Here is a 22,514-nt window from a genome sequence, read left to right as displayed (position 1 = left end):
ACCCGAGCAGCATCTGCGTGTCTCTGGTCACCTGGTCGCCATGTTACCTGGCATGTCTGCCGGCCTGCTTTGCGGCGAGGACACTGCTTGGGGCTGCTGACTCAGCACCCAGGGTCTGGGTATAGACACCGGGGCTCTGCAGTGTGGGCTTTTGCTCTGGATTCCTACTGTCGGGAGGTCTGGGTCCTAGTGAAACCCAGCAGGAGGAAACAGGCTGCCGTCCTTACGAAGAAAGCTTTCTCCCCCGACCTCGTTCTCTTCCCACAAGGAACTGCACAGGCGCTGCTGCCTGCTGGGGCTGGGGCCTGGCCTCGTCCTTCCTGTGGGAAGCAGAGGTGGCCCCTTGGCAGGAGGGGCAGCTTGACACTCCCTCTAATCCGATTTGGAGCAGCTTAGGGGATTGTCTTTTTTGGGCGCTCACTAGTCACTCCTAAGGCGTCCTTCACGACCCTGGGGCTGGGATTTAGTCTGACGCTGTGTCGGCCCCGGACTCCTGGGGCTTCCCAGCGGGTCCCCAGCATCTTCGCCGGGGCTGGGACGTCGTCTTCGTCTGGAGAGGGCAGGCACAGGCACAGGCCAAGGGCATCGGGTCAGGGCCACTCTGGCAGTGGGTGCTGTGGGCTGGGCCTCAGCAGCGGCGGGATGGACTTCGGGGCCTTGGAGACCGTGGTGGCCAATTCTGCCTTCATCGCTGCCCGGGGCAGCTTTGATGGGAGCAGTGTCCCATCCTCCCGGGACAAGAAGTACCTGGCCAAGCTCCGGCTGCCCCCGCTGTCCAAGTGCGAGGGCCTCCGTGAGAGCCTCAGCCTGGGGTTTGACAGTGTGTGCTTGGAACAGCCCATTGGGAAGCGGCTCTTCCAGCAGTTCCTGGGGATGGACAAGAGGCACGCACCGGCCTTGGGGCTCTGGAGGGACATCGAGGACTACGACATGGCCGACGATGACCTGCGGCCGCAGAAGGCACAGGCCCTCTTGGCCGAGTACCTGGACACCCGGGCGGAGCTCTTCTGTGGCTTCCTGGAGGAGGGCGCTGTGGCGAGGGTGAGGGAGGGCCCGGCGGGGAGCCAGGATGGGCTCTTCCAGCCGCTGCTGCAGGCCACCCTGGCGCACTTGAGCCAGGGCCCCTTCCAGGAGTTCCTGGGCAGCCTGCACTTCTTGAGGTTCCTGCAGTGGAAGTGGCTTGAGGCACAGCCCATGGGTGAGGACTGGTTCCTGGACTTTAGGGTGCTGGGCAAGGGTGGTTTTGGGGAGGTGTGGGCCTGCCAGATGAAGGCCACTGGCAAGATGTATGCCTGCAAGAAGCTCAACAAGAAGCGCCTGAAGAAGAGGAAGGGGTACCAGGTGAGGGGCCGGCAGCATGCTGAGCACAGCACTTGGGTCCTGCCTTTCGGGCCTCCTGGGGGGTATTGCCTCAGTTACCATGCATAGGAGCAACTTGGGAAGAGTCCTGGCTACAGGGCCCAGGCCCAGCCCTCATGACCAGAGGGCACAGAAGGCAGAGGCGGGATGGTTGGAAGCTTCCAGGAAGGGGAAGCAGGGTCCCTGTGATTCTGGGGTGCAGAACTGTGTTTCCTGCACACAGGTTTCCCAGGATGGGGAGCGAAGAGGACATGCCACAGGTTGGCCCCTTCTGTCCTGCCCTGTCTGGGGTCAGGTGTCTTGTGAGGACAGGGCCAGTGAAAGCTGCTTAGCCTCCAAGGGACTCAGATACTGCGCACAGCAGGTGGTGCTGAGGGCAGGTGAAGCTCTGAGGCACATAGCCGGTGCTTGTTCCTAACCTGCCAGGTCAAATGTCAGGTGCTCATGGCACTGTCAAATGGGTCCTCACTGGGCTTAAGAGTGAAGTGACGGCACCCCACTATATTTTAATGGCAAATTTTAAAATTGGGTTTTTTTTTACGACAAGGTCTGGCCATTTTGCCCAGACTGGCCTTGAACTTGGGATCCTTTTGCCTCAGCCTCCCGAGTGCTGGGATCACAAGTGTACCCCACCACGCCTGGCTAATGACAGTCTTTAAAGAATGGCTTTATTGAGGTATAACCCACATGTCAGGCTGTTCATCTGTGTCTGAAATTTTAATCCAGTGGCAGCGTTCTCCCTTCCTAAGGCCAAATGAGGCCAGCCTGACTGGGCCCTGAGAACCACAGAACAGTGAGCAGAGCTGTGGGGCAGCAGGAGGGCCTGATGGGAGGCTGCCAGAGTGGAGGGGCTCCCCGGGGATGCCAGCTGACCCCCGCTGTCTATCCCAGGCGACTCCACACCCACCTCTCTGGGAGTGGCCCCTGACAACCTTCTGTGGCTTTGGGAGCCTTGGGTGTGTTGCACTCACCCACCTACCTTGCAGGGTGCCATGGTGGAGAAGAAGATCCTGGCCAAGGTGCACAGCCGCTTCATCGTCTCCCTGGCCTACGCGTTCGAAACCAAGACGGACCTCTGCCTGGTCATGACTATCATGAACGGAGGTGACATCAGGTAGATGCCGTCCCAGGGGAAGCCTGGCCTAAGGGGACACCTGCTTGGCCCCCCATCAGGTGGGCGCCCTGGGCCTCTGGGGCCATTGTCGTTGGTGCTGACCTTCATGGGGGCACAAAGTGGCAGAGAGGCAGCGCTGTCTCAGCCTTGGCCAGGATCACCCAGCGCTAGGCTGGCCCATCATGAGCTCTGGGAGGGGAAAGACTGCTGGCCAGCTGGGTGAGCTAACTGCTCTGTGCCTCAATTTCCTCATCTGTAAAATGGGAATAAAAATAGGAAGTAAGAAGAACTGAGATGTGAAGTGCATGTACCAGCTCCCCATGATGAATGTAATCATGTTGTGCTATAGGCACATGCTAATAAAAATAAAAGTTAAAAAACCCAGTAGATGAATTGAAAAATACAGAGGTTGCTTGGAGGATGACCTTAGCACCCCAGGGGCTTTTGTGACTGGTGCCCCTTGGCTCCGTCAGAGGCAGCCATGCTCCAAGGTTCTGTACCCCTCTGCACTCTGAGGAACCCCAGCTGCCCATTTTCCAGAGGAGGAACGTGAGGCCCAGACCAGCACCCAGCGTGACTATGTCTCTCTTTACCTCCCTTGTCCACCCCTACCAGGCGCCCAGCAGCTCAGGCACCCATTTCCTGGGGCGCAACTGGGAGAGGCTGGTGCAGCAAAGGGGGCTTCGGCGGTCGAGGGTGCAGGGCCACTCATCTAGGCCACATGGTTCCCTTCCGAGGGACAGGGCTGCGCCCCCCGCTCATTACATGGGCCTGATCTCCTCTCAGCAGCGTGGTCAGGGAACTGCCGCCCTGGGGCTTTGGGGTGACATGGAACCCTTGCTCAGTGCCCCACTGTCCCCCAGGTACCACATTTACAACATGGATGAGGAGAACCCCGGCTTCCCAGAGCCCCGCGCTATCTTCTACACGGCCCAGATCATTAGCGGCCTGGAGCATCTGCACCAGAGGCGCATCGTCTACCGCGACCTCAAGCCAGAGAATGTGCTGCTGGACAACGATGGTGAGACTTGCCCTGGGCTACTCCCAGCCCTGCCCCTGCCCCCAGCCCTGCCCCTGCCCCTGCCCCCAGCCCTGCCCCTGTCCCTGATCTCAACTCCAACCCTGCCCCTGCCCCTGCCCCTGCCCCCAGCCCTGCCCCTGCCCCTGATCTCAACTCCAACCCTGCCCCTGCCCCTGCCACTGCCCCTGCCACTGCCCCTGCAACTGCCCCCAGCCCTGTCCCTGCCCCTGATTTCAACTCCAACCCTGATCCTGACCCTGACCCCAACCCTGCCCCTGGCCTCAGCCCTGACCCTGACCCCAGCCCCTGATCTCAACTCCAACCCTGATCCTGACCCTGACCCCAACCCTGCCCCTGGCCTCAGCCCTGACCCTGACCCCAGCCCCTGATCTCAACTCCAACCCTGATCCTGACCCTGACCCCAACCCTGCCCCTGGCCTCAGCCCTGACCCTGACCCCAGCCCCTGATCTCAACTCTAACCCTGACCCTGACCCTGACCCTGACCACAGCCCTGCCCCTGCCCCTGATCTCAACTCCAACCATGACCGTGACCCTGACCCTGACCCCAGTCCAGACTCCTACCCTGCCTTGGCCCTCATGCCCCTAACTGTGACTGTTACCCCAACCCCAGCTCTGTAGAGCATGCCGGGACCCAAGCCTTCACCATTAGCACCCGTCTTGTGCCCCTGGAACAATGTCCATACTAGGATCATTCGTAGGTGTGTGTGTGCAGTGTATGCCTGGTGTATGTTGTGTCTGTGTGTGTGGCGTGTGTATGCTCTGTGGTGTGTGTATAGTGCCAGTTGTGTGTATGTGTTGTGTCTGTGTGTGTGTGTGTGTCATGGCTGTGTGTATGTGTAGTGTACAAGCCCATGTGTGCTGGGCATCTTGGTTTCTGACCCCACTGTGTTGGCTCAGGCAATGTGCGGATCTCTGACCTTGGGCTGGCTGTGGAGCTGCAGGAAGGGCAGAGCAAGACCAAGGGCTACGCGGGGACCCCAGGTGAGGTGGGGACCTGGCCAGCAGGGTGCAGCACGGTTCCTCCTTCCCCCGCGAAGAGCTACAGTGCCCCTCCCGCCTCTCTCTGGGAGCTGATAGGGCTGCTCCCTGTGGCCACCCTCCCTGCCCTGCAAGTCCCAGGGCTCTGTGTCACAACTGCCCTGGAACCATGTGGGCAGCAGTGGACAGGGCTCACGGTGCCCCAGGCATGGGTGGACAGGATACGATCCAGGCGCGTGGGGTGGGAGCTGAGCCACAGAGCAGCTTTTGTAGAATCGGTGCAGCCACTGTGCACAGCATGCACCTGTTCATGTGTGTGTCCGTGTGTGTGTCCCACGTGAGTCCACACCTATGTCTGTGTGAATGTGCATGCGTGTGTGCACGTGAGTATGAGCAGCTCTCTGTGCGCATACTTCTCTGTGCATGCATGCACATGTGTATGAGGCACACAGGCATGAGCATCTCTGTCTCTGCACACGTGGCTGCATGCATCTCTGTGTGTTGGTGTATTTTGTAATGCTTCTATGTGTCTGTGTCTTTTGAGTGCACATGTGTGTCTGTGTGTGCTGTGGCTGCACATGCCTGGCGTGTCCTGCTCCCCATCTCCCCCGTTTCTTCTCACCCTCCCCAGGCATGCAGCACAGAGGGGAGGAGCTGTGTGGGCAGTGTGTGGTCGTGTTCTCACCTGCTGTCAGTGGTGTGTGGCTTCGGGTAGCTCACTTGGCCTCTCTGAGCTTGTTCTAAATGTGCGGTGTGGGTGTCCTGATGTGGCCACTGTACCAGGTGCCTTTGGTTATGCAGGGAGATGCTGCCCTGGAGGCCAGGCTTGGGCAGTGAGGGGACTTGGTCCTGCCGTGTAGTGGAGCGGGTGGCTGTGTGGCCTGACTTAGGGAAGGGGCGTCCCCTGGTCTGGAGAAGGATGGTTCCTGCTGCCCTCCTGGGGCTCAGTCAAGGGACTGAGGCTCCCCTGGAGGTTGCTGCCACTGTGGGGCGCTGAGAAGAACGTTCTGGAAGCGGCAGACCTGGAGCAGCCCTGAGGGGTCGGGGAGGACATTTTTGGGCCTCCGTGGTCCTCACACAGCTGGGACTGGAAACCTCTGTCTCGAGTTTGGCCACCAGGGGCGCTATTGCTACTGCTTTGCACCCAGCCCCAGAGATGGGCTCTGGGCCTTCTCAGGCAGCACCACAGTGGCCAGCTGTGCCCCAGGAATCAGCACTGCTGTGACCTGACCTGGTCTCCAGTGACGCTGAGGTGGTGGGTGCCCTGCGGGAATGAAGCCCCTCCAGATAGGTCTCCTGGCTGGGCACTGCCCATGCAGAGGTTCCCTCACCACTGCTTTGTGGCTGCCACTCCGCAGTACTCAGGGTCAGCCAGGCTGGCTGTGGGGACAGACAGGGATGGCATCCTGTGCCTCCCACGTCTGGCCCTGTGTAGGCATCAGTCCTGCAGGAGGACGCATCCTCAGGGCTGCACAGTGTCCTGCAGGGCCTGGGGACCATGGCAGACGCATGGAGCCCACTCCCCTCTGTGTGTGTGGCTTCTGAAGTGTAGATAGGGAGGCAGTGGAGATTCAGGTCAGAAGCAAAGAGGAAGAGGGGCCTGGGGCAGCCATGGGGATGCTGTCCAGCTGTCACCTGGTGCATCGGAAGGCACAACAGGCTGAGAATGGGGGCCTGTGATGCCCATCAGCGTCCAGAGGCTGGAGGAGGAAGGCTGCCTGCTGGGGCCCACCCATTACTGATGCTGTTGAAGAGAGGAGAGGAGCCGCTGTCCCCATGCAGGGGCAGAAGCAGAGAGAAATGAAACACCCAAGCAGACTTGAAAGATCAACTCAGAGTCCTCCCAGAAAGTATATCAGAGTACAAAAAGAGACAGCAGGAGAGAAGCACAAAAAAACCGAAGCCCACCCCAGAAGGGCTAACGTATGAACCAGCTATGGCTGGAGGTGTCGCCAAGACCCTGGGAGTGGACGTACCAGTTTCCATCTGGAGATTCGTGGCCCGTCGGTACCTGCAGAGCCCCAGAGATGCTGGTGGGATTCCAGCATGAGGAAGATACCTAGGCTGCCAGGAGGGACATGGAATTGGGTCGGTGGGGCTGGTGCTTCCTGAAGTCACCCTGGAGAGAGAAGATGGAGGGAAATGCTTAGAAAATCCAGAGAGGCGACACCCTACCCAGCCAAAGCATTGATTGAACGTCAAGGAGAAATGGAGTCATTTTCAGACAGGAATGTTCCCAAATGCACCTTTAGCACCTTCCTGAGGAAGCCACTCAGCCAAAATGAAGGAGCCACCAAGGAGGCAGTGATCTGGGGCAAGGACGAAGAGGCTCCATGGCTCCCTCCCAGGCCTGACCAGCGCAGGGAGAAGGTGCCAGAGACACTCACCAGGATGGTGTTGACACCATATTGCCTTGTCAGAAAAGACCGGGCTTGGAGAATTCTCAAAGATGTGATAACCTGGTACTCAGCACATGGGAAACCAAGCAAATGGAAGAAAACACTAATGTAATCTTGGGAAACCGAGAGTGCAGTACACAGAGACATGGCCCTGGCTCGGAGCCTGGCTTGGCCGGCATGCTGTTGGATCCTGGTTTGTTGACCAGTGGTGTCTGAGAGGGAGGAGGTGTGTGTAGTGCTGCTTGGCTGATGGAGGGGCATCAGGGGAGTCCAAGGTAGCCCCCGCATCAGAGTTAGCTGTCCAGGGGCTACGCATGTTGGCAAGGACATCCAACCATGGAAGCGAAGACCAGAGGGTCAGGCCACTCCTGTGGCACAAGCAGGCTGGGCACTGTCTGGTCTGCTTTCTGCATGAGTCACTTTGAGCCAAAGACCAAGGTACAAGAAGGCAGTTGGTGGGCTAAGGACAGGTTTGCCCGGCCAAGGGGCTGCTGTGCCTGATCAGGCCTACTTTCTACCTCATACCATCTGAGCAAGTGACACCACCTCAGGGCCGCTGTCTCCCATGCTGAGGCATTGATTACATCTCTGTGAGTGTGGGTTAAATGCAACACGACCACCCAGGTGCACAGCAAGGTGATTGCAGGGGCCCTGGGCTGTCCTGGGCTGGAGACCAACTGAGCTCAGTCCTGAGCTTTCCTGGGCTTGCTGGAGAATGGGTCAGGAAGCCACAGTAGGGCTGCCTGCTTCTGTCTGTCGTACCTGGAGAGTCACACACATGCTCTAGTGTGGTCCAGGCGTGTTTTGCACCATCTCTGAGTTCAAGGTGCCACAGAGGGGAAAGAAGATATCACACCACCTGTGCAGCACAGGGGTTCCCAACCAGGATGACTGCCCCACTCCTGTGCATGCTGGGAGACAGTTTGGTGGGAACCAAAACAGTATCACAGAATTTTGGTGCCTGTTGGGGGAAGGCTGCTGGCATCTGGCACTTGGAGGCTAGGGTGCTGCCCAGTGTCCTGAATGACCACATGGGACTTTCTGTCCCCAGATAACAATGGTGCTGGAGCCTGTGGGGCCAGAACCACTTGTATCAGCTCTGTGTTTAGGACGGGTGCTTGTGTCTGACAGGCTTCATGGCCCCCGAGCTCCTTCGGGGTGAAGAATATGACTTCTCCGTGGACTACTTTGCCCTGGGGGTCACACTGTATGAGATGATCGCAGCCAGAGGGCCCTTCCGTGCCCGTGGGGAGAAGGTAGGTGCTGTGTGACGTCTGCTGTGACCCTCAGGATCTGCTGCTCAGGCAGATCAGGTGTGGGGCACAGTCTCTCCTGTCACTTTTTGGGGTGATGTTTCTGGGCCCCTGGAAACACGTTTAGGCCTGCCAGGTCCTGAGACCTGCAGGGTTGCTGCAGGACTTCATACTGTCCCTTTTCCCCAGAGCAGACAGTGATCAGCATTGGCCCCTAGGATGGGTGCCCTCCACTTCTGAGCTCAGAGGGCCTGGGGCCCAGGGGCCCAGGGGCCCAGGGGCCCAGGGGCCCAGGGGCATGGTGCCCCCAGCATGTGGCACTGTGGGTAGCCCTGCCTTGCCCACGCCCCCCACCTGAGATCATGTAGGAGCTTGGCCTATGTGGGGTGAACTTCCTTGCTGGCCCCCATCCTGGCCTCCCAGGCTCTTGGGCCAAACCTGATCCCCAGCATGGTAGCCAGGCCTGGGGGTGCAGTGCTGTTCCACCTCCTCAGCCACTGTGGGTTGGAGGGGCCGGGGTGCCCACCAGACTGTCCACCTGAGTACTTAGGAGGGGCCTTGGTAGGGTGGATGCCATCTCCAGGGAGTGGCCAGAAATAAAATGAGCCCCACATCACAGCTCCTGTCCTGTGATATGGGAATGAGACCCTAGCATGGCTGTGGTATGTGGTGCTTTAGTTTTGTTAGTTTCTTTTCTTTTGTAGCCGTTACACAGGTACGCTGATTAAGTCAGCCAGAGTTTCCTAAGATGCCCTGCACCCAGACTGTGGCTCCTGGTGTCACTGCTAGGATGCTATTGCGCCAGCTCCAAGCCCTGGCAGGGAGCTCAGTGGGGCCACTCATGGTCACCTGCACCAGCAGGAGCAACTGCCCAGTCTCGAGCCCACTGCCCTGTGCCCTCCTGCAGGTGGAGAACAAGGAACTGAAGCAGCGGATCCTCTCAGAGCCCGTCAAGTACCCCGAAAAGTTCAGCCAGGCCAGCAAAGACTTCTGTGAGGCGCTGCTGGAGAAGGACCCCACACGGCGCCTGGGCTTTCTCGATGGGAGCTGTGATGGGTTGCGTGTGCATGCCCTCTTCGGGAGCATCAGCTGGAGGCAGCTCGAGGCTGGTACTGTCAGTGGGGACGAGTGCTATGGGACCCCACCTGCCCCTGCCTCGGCATGGTCCCAGCCCTCTGGTCATCTCTGGTGTTCCTGGCCAGGAGAGGACATGCAGGGCATAGGCAGGTGTCCCTTGGACCCCAGGCTCCAGCTGGGTGCAGCGTGGCTCCCATGCTCTGTGCTGTGAGGTCCCCAAGGCCGGTGTCCGGCTGGCTGGCAGGAGACATCACTCACCCTGAGCTGAGGCATAGGCTCTGCCCCTGTCTGTGAGTGTGCATGTGTCTGCGTGTGTGTCCACACACATGTGGCCTTGCCTGTGGGTGTCCATGTGCACATGGCACATCTGTGTGTCCAAGTGTATGAGTGCTTGTGTCTGTGTCTACGTGCCCAGGTGTCCCTGTGTCTCACGTGCCCCATGTCCCTCCAGGGACTTGGAGCAAGGAGAGTTACATTGACCATTGAGATCAGCCACCTTGTGGCTAGAGCCAAGGGTCATGGGGACCAGGATGAGGTGCCCAGAGGAGATGTTGCCCTGGGCAACTGGTCTGGCCATGGACTCTGCCTGTGAGAGCCATCAGGACTGGCCCTGAGCCAAGGCATGAGTTAAGTCAGAAGCCCAGGGACTGTATTCTAAGGGCCAGGTGACATGGACTTGACCCCAGATGGAGGCTGAGCTGTGGGGGTTTGAGTCCAGGTTTCACAGTGGAGCCATACATAGGAGGGAGCCCCTCAGAGAAGCCCAAGGCCATGAGAAAACCCACGGTCACAGGAAAAGCCACAGCTACTGGGAAAGCCAGGGCCATGGGAAAAGCCAGGGCCACAGGAAAATCCAGGGCCATGGAAAAAGCTATGGCCACAGGATAAGCCATAACCACAGGAAAAACCACAGCCACTAGGAAAGCCAGGGCCACAGGATAAGCCAGGGTCACTGGAAAAGCCAGGGCCATGGAAAAAGCTATGGTCACAGGAAAAGCCAGGGCCACAGGAAAAGCCATGGCCATAGGAAAATCCAGGGCCACAGGAAAAACTATGGCCACAGGAAAAGCCAGGGCCACAGGAAAAACTGTGGTCACAGGAAAACTATGGCCACAGGAAAAGCCAGGGCCGCAGGAAAAACTGTGCTCACAGGAAAACTATGGCCACAGGAAAAGCCAGGGCCGCAGGAAAAGCTATGGCCATAGGAAAAGCTATGACCACAGGAAAACCACGGCCACAGGAAAAGCCAGGGCCATGGGAAAGCTCACGACCATGGGAAGACCAGGACCACATGTAGCCAGCTGGGGCCACGTAGGCCTTGCAGCTTCAAGTTCTCCTGTGTGCTAGTGTGCAGGGGAGAGGTGCAGAGCCAGGGACTGGGACAAGGCATGTCTGGAATGGTGGAGGGCGTGCTCTTGTAGCCCTGGGCACATAAGAAGGGGAAGCTGGTTGAAGAAGGCTCAGTGGGGGCCGTGCTGTGATATGCTGTCCACGGGGAGCCACACAAGGGTCTGTGGTCCACACAGGAGGGCCGGGGCTGGAGCTTCGTGCTCAGGAGGAGGACTGGGTGGGATCTAGAGAGGCTGAGGTTGGCTCAGGACAGGCTTCCTGGCTGTGCTTTGCAGTCCCCAGCTCTATCCACTAAACACTTGGCACCAGGGGCTGGGGCCATGTGGGACACTGGCCTTCTCTACTGACTGCTGGGGCCCTCTCTGTTTTCCATGGAGCTATGGGGGCTGGTGGCCAAGGCCTGGCTGATGTGTGCATCTGGTCTGTGTCTCCTGTTTCCTCACAGGGATGCTCATCCCTCCCTTCATCCCAGACTCCAGGACCGTCTATGCCAAGAACATCCAGGACGTGGGGGCCTTTTCCACTGTCAAAGGCGTGGTCTTTGACAAAGTGGACACGGAATTCTTTCAGGAATTTGCCTCTGGCAACTGCCCCATTCCCTGGCAGGAGGAGATGATTGAGACAGGCATCTTTGGGGAGCTGAACGTGTGGCGTGCTGACGGCGAGATGCCTGATGATATGAAGGGGGTTGCCACGGAGCAGGTGGCCCCTGCATCCAAGTCGGGAATGTGTCTGGTCTCCTAGCCCTGCTTGCTGAGAGAAGCAGGGAGCAGGCTGGTGGGGAAAAGGAGTTCTCCTGAGCTTGTCATGGAGCAAGGACTGTGACATTGGTCTGTGGTTCACCCTGAGGCCACAGTCCATCCGCAGCCGTGGTCCTGAGCGGAGTCTCACAGCAGGAGGCTGCCGTGTGGGCGCAGAGCAGCGTGCTATCAGCCTAGAGCGGGAGCCTCGGACATGGCTGTCCCCTCCCTTGCCCTGCTTTACTCGAGAGAGACAGACATGTTCCCAGGGGAACAAGCCAAGAACGCACCATGCTTGGAGATTCTCACAAAGATGTGCAGCCTGACTGGCCGTGGGCAGTGCAGGCAGCAGTGCGGTCGGAAACGCATGCTCTGCTTGGGCCCTAATGCCCCAGTCAGGCCCTTGTGGGCCATGCACCCTCCATTAGCTCAGGCTTGGTGAACTGTGGCCTGCTCTGCTCCCGCTCCTGGACAATGCGACTCTCCACCTGGAGACCCCCACATCCTCTGTCTCCCCAGCGCCAGCACTGGCTGCCACCTGCCTTCCAGATATTCCCATTCAGGGAGGCTGAATCCTGCAGGAAATCGCCACCTCCCTCAGGAAGTGGTACGGCTGGCTGCCTCAGACAGCCAACGCTACATGTGGTGGATAGAGAGCCTGTGTCCTCAGTCAGCACCGAGTATGGCCAATGTCTGTGTCCTCAAATACTCACACCATGTGTGAGGCCATGAGAATCAGCTTTCTTGTTGCTGTACCCAACACCCACACCCTAAAAGAGAGAGGTTTAATTGGCCCAGGATTTGGGGGGATTCAGTCTATGATCAGCGGGCCCCAAGGCAGGAGCAGCAAGGCAGAAATGCGTGGTGGAGGAGAGCTGCTTAGTTCATGCTGTCCAGGGAGCAGGGCAGAGCAGCACCAGAAAGGAAGGCACGGGGCCCATACACACACCTTCACAGCCCACCCAGGCACACAGAGAAGAGTGCCCCCCCACCCCCTGGGTGGCTCTCAAGCCAGTCAAGTGGACATGATCAAGCTTAATTGTCACAGTGGACATCCATGTCCTCAGTCAGTATCAAATGCAGTGGATGCCTGTGTCCTCTATCATCACTGAGTGGGGGGTCAGATAATCACAAACTCAGTGGGCGCCCATGTCCTTGGTCATACCATCTGTGAGGGACACCCTGTCGTCAGCCATTGTTAAGGTGGAGTCTGCACCTCAGACGTCACTGGATAGTGGACATTGTCCTCAGTCATCACTGGTGGGTGGTCTTGTCTTTAGAGTTAGCACAAGTGAGGTGGGTCCCTGTGTCCTCAGACAACACTGAGGTGGATGCCATGTCCTCAGACAGTCATCACCAAGTGTAGTGGATGCCTGTGCCTTTGGGTAGTCAGCACTGAGTGTAGTTCACGCCTGCTTCAGGTAGCGCTGAGTGAGGTGAATGCCTGTATCTGCAGACAATCAGAGCTGAATGTGGTAGATGCCTGTGTGCTCTGCTAGGCTGTAGTGAGTGTAATGGATGCCCACATTCTCAGTCAGACAGCACTGAAAGTGGTGGGCGCCTGTGTCCTCACACAGTCAGTACTAATTGTGGTGGATGTCTGTCTTCAGATAGCACGAGGCGTGGTGGATATTCATGTCCTTAGTCATGTGGTGTGTGGTGGGTGTGTAGTGGATGCCTGTGTCCCTAGAGACAGCACTGGCTGTAGTGGATCTCAGTGTCCTGAGACAATTTATGCCTTGTGTGGACACCCATGTCCTCAGTCATCCCATGTGGAGGGTGCCATGGGCGTGTGTGTGGGGCTAGTGCATACCCGTGTCCTCGGCCAGCAGTGAGTGTGGTGGACCCTCATGCTGTGTGTGGAGGGTCTCATGTCCTTAGCTATGTGTGTGATGTGTACCTGTGTCCCACTCAGCACCAGGTATGGTGGATGCCTGTATCAACAGTCATGCCTTGTGTGGAGGACACCCATGTCCTTAGACATGTGTGTGGTGTGTGATGTATACTCATGTCCTAAATCAGTGCTGAGAGTGGTAGATGCCGATGGCCTCAGAGAGTCACATCACATGTGGAGGACTCCATGTCTTCAGGCACGTGTGTGGTATATAATATGTACCTGTGTCCTCAGCCAGCATTGAGTGCCGTGGACACTTGTGTCCTTATGTGGAGGATGCCATGTCCTTGGGCATGTGTGTAGTGTATGCCTGCATGCCCAGTCGGCACCAAGTGAAGCGGCAGTCTGTGTCCTTAGAGAGTCACACCATGTGTGGAGGACATCATGCTCTTAGGCGCGTGTGTGCTGTGTGGTGTGTGCCTGTGCTCTCAGCCAGCACTGAGTGCGGTGGACACCTGTGTCTTCTGCCTGTGAGAGGGATGTACCCATAGCAGCCGACAACTTAGAAGATTACTTTCTCCAGTCAGCTCTGGCACCTGCCTGCCCCCTGTCTGGTTTGCGCCTATGAAGGGAGGATGAGTCATCCCTGAGCAGCTGTCAGGCACAAAGACTGTTATGAGCACGTGGCTAGTGTTCCTCAAGAAGCTGGCCTTGTGGAGAATTCCAGATGCTTCCTTAGCAATGTGGTGGTCATGGGGACTGTCCTGGACAGCAACCATGAGTGCTGGGACAGCTTGCCAGCAGGACCCTTCGAGCATTGGATGCTGCTAAAGCTGTGGGAGCTCTGGAAAGGCTGTGGGAGGTCTGCGCCTCCTGGACTGTGACTTGAGACTCACCCGGGCCTGGCCTCCATGATGAGCCCAAGCTGTGTCCCTTCTCTCCCTGCTTCCTGTTCCATATCTAGTGTCACACAGGGGAAATGATGTCTGTACATTTTGCTCCTACTCCTGACTGCTCCAGGCCAATCTGACCTGCTGTGGGTTCACGCTCTGGACAGGCAAGCAGGCTGGTCCAGGTTAGGTGGGTATAAGAATCTGACACAGCTGAGTTGGTGGAGCCTTGGCCATCCTTCCTGGCCACCTTCCCCACATGGGCTGCCCAGCACCTACGGTGCTCAGGCTGGTCCTTAGCTTCTCTGCTCATCTGCAATTGGACTGCAGCTGGGGTGTAACACATCCAGAAAAATGTCTGGATTTCAGGTAAATAATGGTACTTTTTGTGTCCATGTACTACTAATAGAAAAACTGTTCTTTATCCTGAAATCCAAATGCAATCAGACTTCCCACAAGGTTTTCTTTTCTGAGCCTGTGCCTGTGTGTCTCACCTTCCCAGTGCACAGATGCACATCCCAAGCTGGCTCCAGCCAAGCACAGGTACCACTGGCCTGGTGCCTGAGGGTTTGAGGGCCAGATGAGGACCACTCAGCTACATGTGCACGTACAAGTGTTACACAGAGAGGCCGGCCCCTGGTGCTTTCTCTTAACTCTTCCTTGACAGCCTCACCTCTCCACACAATCCTGGAAGAATCCACTCTCAGAGCCGCAATGGCCCTGTCCAGCTGCACAGCAACTGCGGCTCCACACACTCTGACCTGACCCCTTCCTGCTGGGCATCTGGTGTCTGGCGCACAGGCATCTGGTGCTGAGCTCTCTGGGCAGATGCCTCCACTAGCTCTGCATCCTGGAGCTCTCAAGGGTCTCCGGGACCTGCATCATGGCAGCTCTGGGAGTAGACATCAGTCCCAGCTGGCAAGTGGCCACACTTCCTGCTGCCCTTCTCTGCCCTGGGTCCTCCTGGACATCAGGCCTGGGCAGCAGTGCCCTCCTGCTTGGCACTGGGCTTGGTGTGGGACTCCTGAGGGCTGGACAGGGAAACCAGGGTCCAGCTGCAGGTGTTCACACCTCTCTCAGGGTGTTGGGATGCCACTCACACTGGGCCTGTGGCAAGGCCTGAAGTTCAAATCCTGTTCACCTGCATCACGGGCAGTGGCCATGTCGTCCCCAGAACTCTCCCTGGTATCCCCAGAGGTGACTTGTCTCAGCCCTGAAGGTTGTCAGAAGCAGATGGAGCAGTGTCCTCTCCAGCCGGGGACAGCATGGTGTGATGACAACCCCCCTTCCCATGGGAATTCCAATACTCCCCAGGGGATGCATAGGAGGAGATGCTCCAGACACTGGTCAGAGCCACTTTGGCATGACTTCTGTTAAAAAGTGTAATTTTTATTTACGTGAAAAAAGATTTTAAATGTTTAAAAGAAAGGCATGTTCTCTGCTTGAGATGTGAATTCAGGCCGCACACACTCAGACGCTCCTGTGAACATGCAAGGGCACACCCGTACAGACTTATGCATACACACGTGAAACACTCACACATGCCCCACGGCCGCCTCTCTGAGGCTGCCAGGTTCTCACACCCTGGCCATGCCCTGCTGTTGGGGTGAATTCCCAGCTGCAAGTGCCCTACTCTGTCCCCCTGCCCCGGTCCTCTTGTGGTCTGCATCCACAAACCTGTGTCCCCATCCCAGTTCTGCCATGGCCTCCTGGTGAGGTTCTGTGCCCACACCACGGTGCCAAACAGGGCGAGGGCCTTGAGGCAGAGGGAGCTGTGCAGTGCACTTGAATGGGTTAGTGGAGCACAGTTCTGGGCATGTCCTTGGCTGACTGACATGTAAGTCGCCAACCGAGGGGCAGACCCACCCCAGATACGGTGGTGCCAACCGCCAGGCTTGTAGCCTGGGTGGAACAGAAAGGGCAGCCGGCCCTTTTGCTTCTTCTGAACTATCTCTGCGTGGCCTTTAGATTTGGGCTCCAGTTCCTCCACATTCTAGCACAGACTCTGTGGCTTCCATATAGACTCTCACAGGACTCTGCGGCTCCACATGGCTTACATGGGACTCTGCAATGAGCCCTGGACTTCCAACCTCCCACTGGGCCCTCTGGCTCTCCAGAGGCCACTCTGTGTCCTCCACCCTGTGCCACAGGCGGCCACTGAATTCCTGCCTAGCAAATCCTTTATGTATCACATATTTTATGTTAAATCTGCTCCTCTAGTGAGCCTGGTGGACACAACAGGGTTTTTGACCAATGCAGTGTGAGTTGTGTCAGACTGCACTGTGCAGTGGCAGTACACAAAGGAGAAACAAGGCAGGCTAGGCTTGGTGTTGTGTGCTTGTGGTCCCGACACTCAGGAGGCTGAGGCAGGAAGATTGCTTGAGCCCAGGAGTTCCAGAACAGCCTCGATAGCATAGCAAGACTGTCTTGAAAGAAAAAATACACAAGACATGCCCAAGTGCTCTGCCTGCTTCCCTTTGTCCTCTGGTCTCTCAGCAACACCAGCCTGAAGTGAGTGATGCCCCTGGCCTCTGCTGTGCCCCCTCTAGCTGGGCACTCAGTGGATGCCTGGCCTCAAGGGGCAGTGCTTCCTCCACACTGAGGCCTCCAGTGACCTGACACTCACCATAAATGAGGCTTCAGATTCCCATGCCTCCTGCTATTTGTCCATGTGCAGGGTATGTATAATGCGGGGGCTGGGATTAGCCGAGGGGACTCAGGCAGTGGGCGTTCCCAGGAAAATTCTCGAGAACACACTATGAAGAACGGAGCCAGGACAGGCTCCCTGCAGCTCTGCCCTCAAATCAGAGGGGCCTTTGGGCGCCTCCAGACAAATCCTGATGAGAATGAGCAAGTTTGACTGTGTTTCCTAAAACATCAAACCTCAGGTCTCCAGTCTCCCTGGTCTTTTCCCAGGTGTGGGCTGAGAGGTAGCCATTGTCCAGGCCAATGTGCAGGGCTGGGTTTAGGCACAGTGGTGGCTGAGTCCATTGCATTGGACTGTGTGGCTCAGGCTGCCTTCCTGTCCCCTGTCCCGCTGGGGCTCTGTTGGTGCCCAGGGGGCATGCAGTGCCTCCTGACCCTCAGTACTTGCAAGGCCCTGTGTCTCCTCCTGCAGCAGGGTGGTCAGTGCTTATGTGTTGTGCAGATGTTTTTGCTAAAGCAGGAGACACTGAACAAGCTGGTACCTACCACATTCGAGGCAGGGCAGGCCTTCTTGCCAGACAGGGCAGGTGTCTCTGTTTGTAGGAACTTGAGCCGTTGGGCCCCAGCTGTCCAGGTTGGAGAGGGAGATCTGGGGCGTTGTCACTGCAAGGCTCCCAATGCAATGCTGAGTGTTATTCATTCTTAAAAATTAATGTCTCGAGTGCGTCTCCTGTCTCACTCCTGTTCCCCTCCTCCAGGTCCCCACCGAGACAGGGCAGCCTCTGCATCCCCTTGCTGCCTGCTCTGCATTATTCATGGGTGATTGGGTTTCAGAGGAGTCATTTGTCCATTCACCATGCATCCCTGAGCACCAGGGTCCTACTGCAGGGAAGGAGGCCCACACACAAAGAGGAAGGTGACGCCCTGCTACTTTCATGGCACTTTGAGTCCCTGTCCTCTTGGCCTAGAGACCCAGGCCTGGGCTTCAGGCTCTTGCTGGCACCTGCCCACGTGCATCAGTGGCTGAGGTGAAGATGAGGACAGGGCCTTGTATCCAGCCCCCTGCCTGCCAGAGGACAACCCAGGCTTGGGGGCAAAGTTTGCTGTCTCCCTTCAGCTCAGGCACAGTGAGTGTCTTCTGGGCCAGACATGGCCTCGGGAGAGAAGAAAGAGACTGTGGTTGTCTCTGAGGCCACCTTGGGCCGTTGTTTGTGTAAAGGAAATGGCATGGGGGTGACACATGGTATGGCTCACACTAAACAGGAAGGAATTTGGCTTTAGAGAGGATGCATGTGTATAGCAGAAACGCTTTAAATTTTCTCCTGTTGCCAGTACTAATTTATCCAGCTTTTGTGGTTATCTCCAGATGGGTAGAAGACAGATTTCTTCATCCTTTCATAATTGCCTTTTGAGAGAGCTCAATTGAGTTACATTTTAAAAATACCCAGATCCCAGCCCATTGCTCCCTGGGGTGCCAGCTGTCAGCTGGTATGATGGGCCTCAAGCCAGTGGCCTGGTATGGATGCTGTAAGCCAAGATGCCAGCCTCCTCAGTGCAGCACAGTAGGCTGCTTTGGGGAAGCTCTTTAACCACGTGTGCAAAGGGACACACTCTCTGCAACAGTGAAAAGCACAGCGCAGAAGGTACTTAAGCTGGCAAGATTGTGATCTCCATCACTGCCAGGTGCTAACAACTGCATGCACTCACATGTGCTGCATCTTCCCATGACCAGGTGGGGAGTGCGCTGCTCATCGGTGTATGACAATAGTGATGTCTCTCTGTTGAGGCAGGGGTCCCATCACCATCTCTGGGACCTCCTGAATTATGCACTGTCACTGACCCAAGCATCATTGTGTGGTACGTGACTACAATTCTAAGACATTCTCTGCCTTTTCCACCAAGTGGACCTTGCATGGTGGTGCAGCATCAGCGGTGGTCAAGCTGCTGGCACTTGGCCCCTTGTCCTACCTGTCACTGTGCCCTTCACCTCGGGCATCAGAGTTTAAAGCTTTACTTCTGAATGTCCTCACTACAGCTGAGGAAGCAGAGAGCCTCCCTGTCATCACCTGCAGCCACAGCACAGCCCTTCTCCATGGTCTCATGACCCTGCAGAGGACCACAGGCTCTGGCTGCAGGTGGCTCACTGAGGGCAGACAGGGTCTGACTCTGGCTCTAGTTGCTGCAGCAGCAAATCTAACGTGACAAAATGGGATTGGGAGATTTCCTCAGAATGAATAAGGAAGTCTGTCCTGCCACAGTTCTTGCTGCTGGTGACAACAGTTTGAATTTTCATGTTACAACAGGAATTTTGAAATACTTATTCCTTTACCATGAGCCTGACAGCTTCCCAGTAATTTTTCAAATGATCTAAGCATGATCTCTTGACATCTCTTCTGGGCAAAGGATACATTCAGAATATAGGAGAATCTAGAGGATTTTACTGTATGAAAAGGGTACAAAAAAGTTATTGTGGTATCAGACTCCACATTGTAACTAACCTTCAAAACTTACCACTTGTTAAATTCAGGTATAGTTTCAAGAAAAATATTGTGTTAGAGTTCTTCAGAGAGAAGGAACAAATAGAATAGATAGATATGCTAGTAAATATATAGACATATGGATATATGGATAGATAAATGGATGGTAGATAGACATGGGGGGAATGGATGTATAAGTAGATGGATAGATGAATAGATGGATGCCTATATAAATAGATGAAAGGATAGATGGTGAACAGATAGATAATAGATAGACAATGGATAGACAGTTGGATAGATTGATACATAAAGATGCAGCTAAATGGGTAGATGAAAAATTGATAAATAGATGGATAGGCAGGTGGATAAATGTATGATAGATGAATATATGAATGGATAAGTGGGTAGATAGATTGATAAATGTGTAGATGGACAGAAAAATCTAGATAAATTGGTGGATACTTTGATAGATAGATGGGTAAGTAGATAGATAAATGATAGATGGGAGAGACAGATGAGAGGTAGAGAGATAGCAAATAGTTAAATACATACTGTAGATGAATAGATGGATAAATGATGGATAGGTAGTGAATGGATGGATAGATGATGCATAGGTGGGTGGATGATGGATGGATGGGTGGATGGATGGGTGGATGGGTGGATTGATGGGTGGATGGCTAGATGTGTGGATGGGTGGGTGGATGGATGGATGGGTGGGTGGATGGATGGATGGATGGATGGATGGATGGATGGATGGCTGGATGGATGGGTGGATGGGTAGATGGGTAGATGGGTGGATGGGTGGATGGATGGATGGGTGGGTGGATGGATGGATGGGTGGATGGGGTAGATAGGTGGATGGATGGACACATAAGAGCAGATTTCCTGGGGCACTGAGTTCATGTGTTCATGGGCACTGAGAATTCCCACCACCACCTGGTGACTGGCAGGTGGAGGCCCAGAGAAGCCAGTAGTGGGTCCAAGTCCCAAGGCCTCAGAACCAGGCCTGTATGGTGTAACACTTACTCTAAGCCCTAGAGCCCAAGGGCGAGTGGTGAAGGAAGTCCCAGCTCTTTGAGGGAGTGGGAGAATTCACCTTTCCTCTGCTTTCATCCTGCCCAGGCCCAGCCCATCAGGTGATGCCCACATTGAGGCAAATCCTCTCCTATAGTACCGGTCTCACGAAAACACCCTTACAGACACCCCAAAGAGGAAGTCTCCCTTAATCCAGTCAGGCTGATGCTGTGATGTGCCATCACAAATGTCCACAAATGTGTGCAAAGGCCACACATCTACTCTCAATTTCCAATTGCTGTGTGAGGCCAGTTGTGCAGGGACTGCCACCAAGACAGCATCTCAGGACGGGTGCATGCACAAGCCTCCACCCTCCTGGTAGCCCAGCCTCTCACCAGTCAGAGTCTCTACCTGATTCACTCCACGATGAGGACGTGAAGTACTGACAAAACAACCACACATGTGATTTTAGATAGTTGTCCTGAAAGAAACCAGGCCAAATATATCACTCACTGCAGGATCATTTCCATAAAATGCTAGAATTTGCAAGGTATCAGAAAGCAGATCAGTGGGCAGTGGGGAAGGGGCTGCAAAAGGGGGGTTACAAGGGACACAGGCAAACTTAGGATGGTGGGTGTGCTCACCGTCTGCAGCACTGACTCCGTGGGTGTGTCTATATGTCAACCTATGCAATTTTCACTTGAAAAATGGACAGTTTGTTGTATACTATTTAAGCCAACCAAAGCTTGAGTTTTAAAAGGACCTTTTGGGAGAGTCTGGGTTAAACTAAGGAGCATGGCTCTCAGAAAGACCTCTTAGAGCATGAGGCATTCACAGTGGACGGCCTGTTCTGGAGCCACGTGGAGGGATGAGAGCTGGGCCAGGAAGGGGCCAGCTTGGCCTCTATACCAGCTGCTCCACAGGAGCTACTGCAACCTTTGAGGATGGGTACCTGGGGACCTGGTCACTTTGCACTGTACTTCCGCCTTTGAAAGTCCCGACGCCCCCAATGTCACCACACTGGAACCACACTTCCAATAAGGAGCCCTGGGGGACACATTCAAACCGTGTCTGAACATGCAGATCCTGTGGGCTGTGCTATTTATCATGTTTGCTAGTTGCCTCTCCTCTGCACCTGGGTCTTTGTCCCGCTCTGCCACACATCCCAGTGTGTGACAGGAGGATGGACAGAGCATGCACAGTGATGGCAGACAGGCTAAAGCTGGGCTCTTTCCCCGAGTACTTTTGACTTTGCACGAATGGCGTGGTGCTCATTGCGGTGCTGTGAGTGCTTCCTGCTTCTTGTCTGGGCAGGTCCATGAGGCAGCCCTGTGTGGGTTCCCTGGACAGGCACCACCGGGCTCAACGTACCTGGGCCCGTTGTCCTGCTGTCACACGTGTGCCCCCTCTGCCAAGATGCAGGCCTCTGTCACAGCAGATGGCCTGTGGTGATGACAGGGCTCCTAACAGCTGCTCTTCCCCAGAGACCAATTCACGGGTCTGGGCTCAGGATGGCAGGAGTTAAAAAAGTCTCTGGATGACTCTAACTACCACCATGGATTGGTCCCTCCTCGGAAGCGCACAGCCAAGGTCTGCTCCAGGAGCGCTGGGGAAATTGCTGGCCAGGAGGCTCTGCTTCGTGTTTCCTGAGTGCTGGTCTCCAGGGAGGTGTGCTGGGGTCACCATGGCCAGCCACATGCACCTGTGCTCACCAGTGTGGTTGTCCTCTGACTGCTCATGGTTCATGTTGCTCTTCCTGGCAGTACTCCAGCTCCTAGGGAGACGGTGCCTCTGCAAGTTCCTTGTTCTGTGGGTGGCTGCTGATACCCTTAACTCAGAAGGTTTTGTTGGTTTATTTGTGGTGCCAGGGATGAAACCCTGGCCTCAGTATGCTGGGCAAGCGCTCTACCATTGAACTACACTTCAACCCACAAAAGGTTTTTCTTTTCTTTCTTTTTTTTTTTTTTTTTGGTACTGGGAATTGAACTCAGAACCTTGCACTTGCCAGGCAAGTGCTTGTGCTGCTGAGGTACATCCCTGGCCCCTGTTTGTTGTTGTTATTATTGTCTGTTTTTGTTTTTTTTGAGCGAGGGTCTCACTGTATAGCCCAGGCTGGCCTCAAGCTACAGGTGACCCTCTTGCCTCAGCCTCCTGAGTGCTGGGATAGAGGTGTGCACCACCACTCCTGGCTGAAGATTTAAAAAATAAACTAGTGGCCTTAAAAAGACTAATTTTCCCAGCTTCATGTAAGGCAATCTGACCAGTGACCCACTTCCTTCCAGCCCTTTCCCTTTCCCCAACCCTCAGTGCTACAGAGCACAACATGGGCTGGGGAATGTG

At 55.7% G+C, this 22,514-nt stretch overlaps 1 protein-coding gene across 1 annotated transcript; it reads left to right on the top strand.

The window, feature by feature from the left end:
- The first annotated feature begins 642 nt into the window (after positions 1–642).
- Grk1 (G protein-coupled receptor kinase 1) lies at positions 643–11,317 on the top strand. Its single transcript, XM_005373936.1, has 7 exons — positions 643–1,341; positions 2,346–2,473; positions 3,337–3,494; positions 4,414–4,497; positions 8,025–8,149; positions 9,054–9,255; positions 11,019–11,317. Exons 1-7 carry the CDS (start codon positions 643–645, stop codon positions 11,315–11,317), a joined length of 1,695 nt encoding a protein of 564 aa, XP_005373993.1.
- Positions 11,318–22,514: the final 11,197 nt, after the last annotated feature.

The sequence above is a fragment of the Chinchilla lanigera genome, unplaced genomic scaffold, assembly GCF_000276665.1.
Source record: "Chinchilla lanigera isolate Chin_1 unplaced genomic scaffold, ChiLan1.0 scaffold00003, whole genome shotgun sequence".
In the NCBI taxonomy this organism is placed as follows: domain Eukaryota; kingdom Metazoa; phylum Chordata; class Mammalia; order Rodentia; family Chinchillidae; genus Chinchilla; species Chinchilla lanigera.
The sequence above is the reverse complement of the archived record's forward strand: the minus strand, read 5'-3'. Positions and strand labels throughout refer to the sequence as shown.